This window comes from Cyanidioschyzon merolae, chromosome 6, assembly GCF_000091205.1.
Source record: "Cyanidioschyzon merolae strain 10D DNA, chromosome 6, complete genome".
NCBI classification, from domain to species: Eukaryota; Rhodophyta; class Bangiophyceae; order Cyanidiales; family Cyanidiaceae; genus Cyanidioschyzon; species Cyanidioschyzon merolae.
In genome coordinates, this window is record NC_010132.1 from 526426 (window position 1) to 536163 (window position 9738).

Genomic DNA, 9738 nt, shown 5'->3' on the forward strand with positions numbered 1-9738 from the left:
GCGATGACATCTGATTGTGGTCAAGTGTTCCCCTATGTACCCGAAAACTGTCCTTCCAAGGGCGGCCCTGCAGATCATGAACCCTTTCTTCATCGTCCGGCACATACCAACTTGACAGCCAGGAAAGGGTCCTGTCCGTTCTCTCCTCCGTTTCCGGGTCCGACGGCGAACTCTACGATGACGTGCTTGAGCTGGGTGACTACTTGGCGAGTACTATGTCTGCTGCGCGCCCGAGTGCTCGCTGTTCTATTCGATAGAGGATTCACGGAACGCTATGTTGACCATGCTGAAACAAGTACCAGAAGGAAGCTCCAGGTTGTGAAAGCGCTTGAGGGCTCTCGATCCATGCACGCCCCCAGGCTCAAAGCTGTGGCGGAATCTCGAGTGGAAGCGATCGCAGCGACGACTCTAGTTCCAGTCCAAGAAACTTTTCCAGGCGGAAAAATGAGATGGGTGCATCTGGGAGCATATCCCGTGAGCCAGGTATCATTCTGCTGCCGAATATATTTCGTCGATGACGATGAACAGAGAAGGGTTTAACTTTCGAAAGGAAACGAGTTTTTTACGTGAAATATCGGGAGCTCTTTCGGCATGGGCTGTTGAAGAGCTCGCCAAGACACATTGTCGAGCTTTCGCTTCCTCATTAATGCTTCGCCATGAATCGCTGAACAGACGAGATGACTTGAAACAGAGAAACGGACAATTTGAACATGGCTCTCCTGGGCGTTGTAAAAGTTAGGGAAGCAGAATGGTAAAGGCCTCCACCAATGAATCGGATTACAGTGTCGGTGGCTTTATGGAAGTTTGCTCGAGGATGTTGCATATCACCTTGATTACGATGATGTCACGGATTCCGGCAGGAAAAACTTCGAAGGGGCCAGTCCGATAAGACGACCTAGAGTCCAAGTATAGGTATTCGTCCGTGAACGCGTACTGCAATAGTTTGGATCTCGGGGCTCCACATCTAAGAAAACGCTCGAAAAAAAGCGCAATGCAAGAACAGCGCAAATCGTTCAGTACTCGAATATAGTTTAGCAAGGGAATTGGAGCTGAATGGCCAGCTAGGCAGTCTATAGAAGAAAATCGTTTTTTTACGCCTGTTCAGCCTGGCCGTCTTCATGCTCCAGATGTATTCCGTTGCCGGTTTCTTGGCTAAGGTTTCCATTAGTACTGAACGCGTTTCTTCACAAGGCACATCGCTGTAACCTGGTGGTTGTGTGCGACTCCTGTGGAAACGTCGGATCATCGGGTCACATACGGGCAATATTCGAAGCTATCATAAGCTCATCCGATTCTTTCGAGCATTTGGAAAAGCTTTATCACCAATTGCAGGGAGCATTTAGTCGGTGAATTTGTCTTTAGCGTTTGGTAGACTTATGCGTCAAAAGAGCGTGTGGCTGAACCTTATTCGAGCAATGCTCATCCGCTGTCTAGTGCATCTATGGTCCATATCTAAGAGGTTGCACGTTGCTAATGAAGAATTTTACAAAACACGACGACAAGACAAAAAATCACGATACCATCTTCGCCTTGGACCATGCTTTCAGCGAGGCGGCCTCCAGACTCGCTCGTCCGTCGAAACCTGCACGTGTTATTTCTGATGGCACCTACTGCAGCACCAGGACGCGCGGACGCAGCTAAGGTTGCCTCTGGAGACGGTGCCGACATGATCCAAAAGGTGGAACTCGGTCAAGTTCGGCGAGCTTTCGCAACAAAATATGGAATTGGATACAGCAAAGGCAACTCTGAGTGCAGAGCACTGCCAGTAGTCTCTGTGTTTCGGATCCCATATAGTAAATAAATGTTATCAATCTGTACAGCAAGTCTTGCAAGTTTCTAACTAGCTGGACAAACTGCGGCCACAGATCCTCTGGCGACGATATCGAATCACAATTGAACATTGGCTTGAGTCGTGTCGGTTGAGCGATGTAGGAGTCTCGGCCTAGACGAATAGACTCGGTCTGCGAATCGCTTGACGTACGGGTTCGGCGCAGCATGCTGATGCCAATAAAGAAGCGAGATTGCAGCGAGAGCTCGATTCTCTATGACCTACTGGCCTCCTGTTTTGTAGATTCGCGAGTCGGGCTTGGGATTCTGGAGGCTCCTAGTCGCCAGGTCAAGGGCTCCACTCCGGTAACATGCCAAATCAACATTTCCAGGCCTCGAAAAAAGCCTGTATCATCGAGCAACTGATTACACCAACCCGAGATAATGCAGTACTTTTCGTGGTAGGGGCTTTGATGATGTTGACCATGTGCTCGTTGGCTGATGAGCCATCCCGATCGTTGCAGAAACATGGCGAAGCTCGGTGGCCGAATCATGTGGCTCCATTTGTGGAATTCCTGCGCAAAAGCAACACTGAGAAAGAAAACGCAGCTGAAACTCCGTAAATAGATTGATGTCCATTCAGCAGATGTGCCCCATGCGCCACTAAATGCAACCAGGAGCAGCGGTAATAAACTATTCACGCAGCTCTTGAATACGTTATTGCAAAAATCACGATGCGTGATCGTCCATGGATACTGATGGTGGCCCTGAAAAGCAGCAATCTGTTCCCCAAAAATGGGTGTTTCTCGGGACCCATAATTATCGAGGAAGAAATGGTAAATGCCGGAGGCGAAGTCGGCCATGATGTACGCGAAGAGAGCTGTAGCGCCCTCAAGCGCAACGCGAACCACTGGATAAAGATGTGCCGCTTGCGGTGTCTCGGCTGCCAGAAGGCAATGCATCTCCCAGAATATCCGAAGCATCGCAAAGACACCAAGAGAAACTGTTGCCGCGACAACAACTTTTTCCTGGGGCGAGGATTCGAGCCGATCGCGCTCTAGAACTAGCGTCGCTTCCTTTTTTGGTTTCCGCACCATGCCTCTTCGCAATGCAGGTATCGATTCTCTCTCAGGTATCAGGTCGGTGTCAGCACTGCTGTGAAGTGTCCCGACAGCGCCTCTCCCGCGGTGCAATTTTCGACCCGTAGACAACCGACCACTTGCGAGAGACTGTGCAGAGATTGCGACCACTTGACCGAGACGGAAGCGGGACAGACCGGGGTCTACCTCAGCAACAACCGATCTTCGACTCTGAATTGCACGTCCCATTCGCAAGATTGTGCTGAACGTAGGTGACAGGAAGGCCAAGGTGCTGCAAGCGTTCACCCTCGCCTCACACTGCACGCTCCGCTTCTCCATACCTAGCGCCTCCCTGTCAAGCATACCAGTACCTGGTGCCGAATCATTTAGAATGTTGCCACAAGACATAAAAATCGGAGCTCAATTGATCCAAAAAGCTTCGTAGGCAGGCACAGCCGGTTCACTTTTCCCAGAAAAAATTCCGCTTCCGTGATCGTAGCATCGCTATGGTGAATGGCGCATCGCCGTGGCGGGCACCGCCCCGCGTGCGTCGGATGCGGCACATGTGGGAGTGATGGATATTCTAGACATTTGCGCACTGATACCCCACCGAAGACGACGGCTTTGATGTATTCACTTGTTTTTGCTGTTTCGTGACACCGTTCAGCTCTTGCTGAACATGACTGACGCGCTGCTATGTGACGACCTGTACAAAAGCTTAATATAATTTTGAGAGGGAAACCAGGGCTGCTGCCCTCTTGGAACGCTCCGGGCTGCTGTTACCTGCGTCAGGAGTAGTACTAGGTTTCGAGGTAGCAGACTGTCAGGGTACGCAGTGTGGGACTTGAAAACCTACTTTAACCCGTTCAGGGACTGGAATCCCACTCTGCAGACACTGTTACTAGGTACGCTGGGGTTTCCTGGGTTCCAAAACGCTTTTCTGGTGCAGGACTGGCGTCTGACAGGACGGTGAGCGTCTGGCGCTAAGATAGGCTGTTTGGTGCCGTACAGGCTTCAGAGACTCACGCCAGAGTATTTGTCGTGGCCGGAAATTGCGCAGGGGGCCATAATCTGTGTGGGGAACTATCTCATGGTCAGATACTCTCGGCAGTTTACCCGCAGTCTGTCATCTCGAGCCCCTCTGCTGACCGAGATAGACCCGCATTCCTGCGGGTATGGGCGTAGTTGCTTATTTTTCAGAACATGGCACTCAAATATACTTTTGGTGATTCGCTATAGTCCTCCGTTAGTTGAATATATGCTCGAAACTGTCACCTGAAAGGGTCAAGGTTGTAAGACAGCTTCCAACCTGCCCTGTGGCCCGTGCACGCTATACGAGCAGCCTGCAAGCTAGATGACCGTAAGATGGACACGGTCTTGTTGGACAAATTCGGTTCATACCATCACGGGGATTTCGAGCACTAGTGAGTCCAAAATTCGTCGTATCCATCTAGAACGAGTTTCCGTATAGCATACGAAAGCTATGAGTGGCTGGCAATTTTTCGCCGCGCAAAATTCAAGCAGCTCATGTGTCCCAGATCTGGGAAGGCTGCTGCTAGAAAACGCATAATCATATACCTCATATGAAAAGAGATTCAGCAGCGTCGCTTCCGCGAATACGGACTTGCAATGGAGTCGATCTCGACTCTGAAGTGGACGTCCCGCGAAACGCCATAGATTAGCGCTCGCTGCAGGTTGTATGTGTGCCCTTTTCAGCCTGAACCGCGATACGTGTACTGCGAACAACGAGCAGTATAGAAAGTTGTTCCCAACGCCCCCATGTGGAGTCTAAGATTTCGTCGCACTCTTCTTGGACTGGCGAGTGAGGGCAGCCCACCAATGTTTTCATCATTACATAAATCGTAGCTAAAAGTTGAGAAGGTCTAATCCGTGTGAACGAACGGGTCCGAGGTATCGTCCTCATCACCTGGGAGTTGAGACAACGATGTAAATGGTCGTTGCTTCTTTCACCCGCTGTGAACGATTTCCTATAAGCTCCGTTGTTCCTCTGAACAATCAAACGCCATCTGGACGTTGTGGCAATAGGAAACAGCAGAGGTCACGACTTGCTTGCTCCTGGATGCAAATGGTATCGCGCACAGCATAAATTCCTTCTGTTTTCGTCAGTGGCTGAGACCTAAAGCATTTTTTTACCGTAAAAATATCCTATTGTGGGTGTCTGAATAGTACAGCAAGAGAAAAACTACAGCGTCGGTAGAAGGCCGTGAAACCGGTTCCTGCGCGACCTCGATTACAAGTTGCTTGATTCGGTGGAAGCTTGTGAGCCACAAACTGGTTCTGAGTTGAAGTGATTGAACTTGGACGTTAAAAGTGCACAGCCGTCGAGTCGAGCACCGCACTAGTCCCTGCCCACACGGGTGACGGCTTCGAGCCTGCACAAAGATCGGCCGAGATAGGATACTCCCTTAAGGCACATTTGGACAGATTCAAGTAGAGTTGCTGCGGGTTGAGCCCTAATATCGCAACACGGACGCATTTTCCATGTTTGTGTGACACCTCCACTCCTGGAAACGAGCCCTGCGTGAAACCCTCAATTACGTGGCCATTAGAAGACCCCTAACTGTGATCAGGCAGTTTCCAAGTGAGTTGGAAGGGTTGGCTCCGACGCTCTGCACCTGGTGGACTGCATACTGGCAATGAGAAGTTTGGATTTGTAAAACACTATCCGCGGACCGCGCCAAGGCTGGGGCGAGCGTGGCAGAGGCGTCAATTATAGGCTTGCTTCCTGCGCTGCTATGCTGCGCTTCTTCATGGCCTATCTGTGGTTCACGACTTCTTTGAAGGTTTCATGCGCCGCGCAGGCTCCTACGTATGACGTACGGTGGACCTGGATCGGTGGGTACCAGGGTGTCAATCACCCTGGCCAGTACGGGGCTCTGAACGAGACCTCTGCCAGCAGCGTGCCGAGCACTCGTTATTTACCAGCGGCTTGGGCTGAAGCCCACGGTTTAGTGCATTTGTTAGGTGGTTACGGGTATGGAAACACTACTTTCGGCTATCTGAATGACTTTTGGATGTTTAGACTCAGCTCTTTTGAATGGACTTGTATCGGTGGCTCATCAGAGGCCGACGAGTCGGGGCACGATGGCGCGTTTCAGGTAAGAAGCCCTAATAATATACCCGGTGGTCGATACGGCTGCGCTTACTGGCAGACTGATGTGCATCATCTCTGGCTGTATGGCGGGCCTGGACTCGATGCATACGGGTATCGAGGTTCCCGAAACGGCATCTGGATGTACGACAGTGAGAGCGGGAGCTGGACATGGGTTACCGGGAGTAACAGCACTGATCCTTCTGCGGCGTACGGGCCCATAGGGACTTGGGACTCTAACTATAATCCTGGAGCCCGATCCGAAACCGGCGTCTGTATGCGTTTGGATGACTCCGTGTGCCTGTTTGGTGGCTTGAAAGAAATCGATTCTTTGTCTGACCTGTACTGCTTTTCTCCCGCATGCCGTCAATGGGCTATCATGAATGGATCTCAGGTAGCGAATCAGCCTGGAAAGTACAACGAGCCTGGAGTTGCGAGCAAGCCGAACGCTCCTGGGCACGCAAGGGCCCCGTCACGTGGACGGATACCGAAGGAAACCTTTGGATGTTCGGGGGATTCGGATAAGTGGACAGTTCATCACGGCCCGGTTACCTGAATGATCTATGGCTCTACAACACGAGTCAGTCAGTCTGGATCTATGTGGCGGGCAATGCGTGTATCGATTCTCCTGGATCTTATGGGTGATTCGGTTCGTTCAAATCGAACATGTATCCCGGTGCAAGAGGTTTGGGCAACGGGTTCGTGGATGCAATGGGTAACCTGCTGCTCTGCGGTGGTATCGGTTATTCACCAGCTACTGATGCAGTTGGATAGGTTAACGATCTTTGGGTTTTCGATGTTGCTCAGAGGCAGTGGGCATGGATATGTGGAAATTCGTCGGTGAATGGGGATCCCGTGTATGAATTTCAGTACGAATCTAATCCATATGTCGCGCCTGGCGCCCGGTATGGGTCCGCCCTGTGGAATACCAGTGGAAACGATCCGATAATATTTGGAGGGTACGGATCATATTTAAGTACGAATGGATTTCTTAATGATGTCTTCGCGCTCGACGTATCAGTGACCGCGTCAACACCAACACCGACACCGACACTAACTCATAGACCATCACCGACGCCGACACCGACACCGACACCAAATCGAACACCAACACCAACGTAGACGTCGACACAAACACAGACACGAAAGCCGACGACAATGCTGACGCCGCTGCCTACTCCAGCAATAGCCGGTATCGCATTCTCTGTGGTTGTCAGTATAATGAACAAGACCGTGTGTGTTGATGTTGCGGTCGTTCTCCGGGATAATCTAGAGGCAACGCTGAATGGAACTGGAGCTAACGTCACTGTGTCGGATAACTACGATAGTATCTTCGTGTCAATAGCCTCGCGCTTCGCCGATTCGTACGAGAGAAGCAGCCTCGACTTTCGACGTGTATTCAGCGCGACATCAGCAGTGAATGCAAGCTACAATGTCTCTATCCTGGCACCTACTGCACTCGTATCCAATGTGACGGAGATCTCTACCAATTTTACAAGTAGCGTTCCAAGAATCCTGCCAAGGGGAGCGAGTCTCGTTGCGGTCTCGACGCCGACAGTTGTGCCAACACCCACACCGACACCAACACCGACACCAACACCGACACCAACACCGACACCAACACCTTCAGCAACGCATACGCCTTCCGTCTCAGTGTCGCCCTCACCGACAGCAAATGTTACACAGGTCCCTGTGGGTGGCGGAACTGGGGTCTGCTTCCCAGAGGATGCCTCAGTGCTTATTGAGGTCTTGGCAATACGCGGCGGATAAGCGAATTGCGTCCAGGTATGGCCGTGATTTGCGTCGATTCACGTGGGCGACTCTTCGAGGACACAGTTCTGGGGTGGTTGCACAAAGATTTTCGCGCCACAGCAGAAAACCTATTGATCAAGACGCGTTCGGGGAAGGAGCTGCGCTTGACGAGGCAGCATCTGGTGTACCGGATGAACGAGAACCCGAGAGTCCCGGGTCGCAAAATGACAGCTGTGTCGAGTCTTTCACATTAGAAAGAGCAGCACATACAGAAGATCCTCGAACTGGAGACGTCTGTAGGTGAAGCGGTTTTCGCAGAAGATATCCGCATAGGCGACGCTTTATTCGACATTGCTGCACACCTGCCAGACCCCGTGGTGGCAATTGACACTCTCGTTACGAGTGATGGCCTCTATGCGCGGCTGACGCGCTCAGGGCGCGTTGTGGTCGACGGAATCCTTGTTAGCTGCTACGGGACCTATGCATCACACACTGTGGCACATGCTGCATTGTGGCCTGCGCGGGTTGAACTTTTGCGCAAGATATGGGGATCAGCGCTCGGCTCTGACAGCACAGAAGGTATCATGCCATATGCAGAAGGACTGTACCGCGTATGGACAAGTGCAGCGCGTATTCTGAAAGATAGTCGCGTGAATGCTATAGCTGTTGCCTGCTAAGAATGCGCTGCGAAGCAAAGAAGGGGTAGAGCTGATACTGGAGACCAATTCTGAGATGCCTCGCAGACACTTTGCGACTTTTTTTACGAGTATTATTCGTAGTAGGATTCTCCGAACCGAAAAAGATCCAGGGAGAGGCTGTTTTGACAAGCGGACCAAGAACGGAATTCTAGCACTAATAAGGAAGGTGAAATTCATTCCAGGCAGAGGATTTCCGCAAAAGAGGAGTCCAGTCAGAAATATTTGTCGAGAAGAAAAAACTGGTGAGAAGAACCATCCATGGCTACAGCATCCGAGGTAGTCCGATTGAAAAAGGCGCGATCAACTCTACAGGTGCATGGATCGTTGGGATTCCATGGGTGCTGTCAGGTGCCAAAGTCATCCGTCGAAATATGCTCCAAGTGAGAATTTACCGGTTTGATATGTGGATATGCTCATGTACGGATGAGCGCGAATTCGATGTTCGATCGAAGGGAAGCTACCAGTTCTCCAAATGGGATAAATTATATCACGTCGCGGGAGAAAATGATATAATGTATGATACGTTAACCAGATTTGCGCTGGACGGAAAAAGCCAAAAGTGTTTTATAGAGGCTCGAGCTTTCCACTCAGGCACAGGAACGACAACAGAAAGATTCGCGATGAAAAGCGTAAACATATGAAAGATACCTACTGGAATCTCGTCAGTTATGATGTGCAGAAAAAACAGCACTGGGGTACAATTAGAAGTACAAGACAGCAGACCTAATTTGAAGAGACGTATGGAGGGGAAACAAGCGTCCGTGAATTACCAGAAAAAGTTACATTTAAGACAATGGAAACCTAACAATAAAAAATCTCATAAAAAATACCAAAAAAAGAATCGCCCCTAGAGGAAGCATCCAACACATAAGCGTTATTGAAACTAGAAGAGGGGCTAACAGTATAAAGCGACGATTAATTACAGGGCCAAATTTTGCTCATATGCCAAATAGAGGGAAGAAAGCCAAAGGATTTGATATAACCAACATACAAAATGAGACACTATTATTGAGAAACGGAAGCAGGGTGACGAAAAAATGTTAAAAAGGAGAAGGCGCTATGAGAATGTCCGCAGAAAGTGCCCAGCAGTACTACGTAGTGTAGAGAACGGTATTTCCAATAAACAGTGCCACATACCCAACAACCTGCACAAAATTGAGATCCACTATAAGAGCAGCAACCGACTCTCAACTATTCTGTGCCAAAGAAATCAAGATGTACAAAATGGAGCAAAATACAGCAATAAAACAATGCGAAGAATGCAGAACAAAAATCGGATAACACGGAAAGAAAGGAAACGGCGGAAGCTGGGGAGAATGGGGGGAATGGG

At 50.2% G+C, this 9738-nt stretch overlaps 1 protein-coding gene and 1 non-coding gene across 2 annotated transcripts, besides 2 other annotated features; one reads left to right on the forward strand and one right to left on the reverse strand.

Moving 5' to 3' along the window:
* Positions 1–2042: 2042 nt before the first annotated feature.
* CYME_CMF187C (similar to ubiquitin-conjugating enzyme E2 variant) lies at positions 2043–3254 on the reverse strand (the record flags this gene model as incomplete). Its single annotated transcript, XM_005535765.1, has 1 exon — positions 2043–3254. One exon carries the CDS (start codon positions 3252–3254, stop codon positions 2043–2045), a length of 1212 nt encoding a protein of 403 aa, XP_005535822.1.
* A 245-nt stretch (positions 3255–3499) lies between these two features.
* On the forward strand, positions 3500–4720 carry CYME_CMF188T. The gene has a single exon (XR_002461268.1). It is a non-coding gene; the product is annotated as a hypothetical transcript (transcript).
* An 804-nt stretch (positions 4721–5524) lies between these two features.
* Positions 5525–6514: a sequence feature (pseudo-gene of trefoil factor).
* A 602-nt stretch (positions 6515–7116) lies between these two features.
* Positions 7117–8384: a sequence feature (pseudo-gene of hedgehog protein).
* The last annotated feature ends 1354 nt before the right edge of the window (positions 8385–9738 follow it).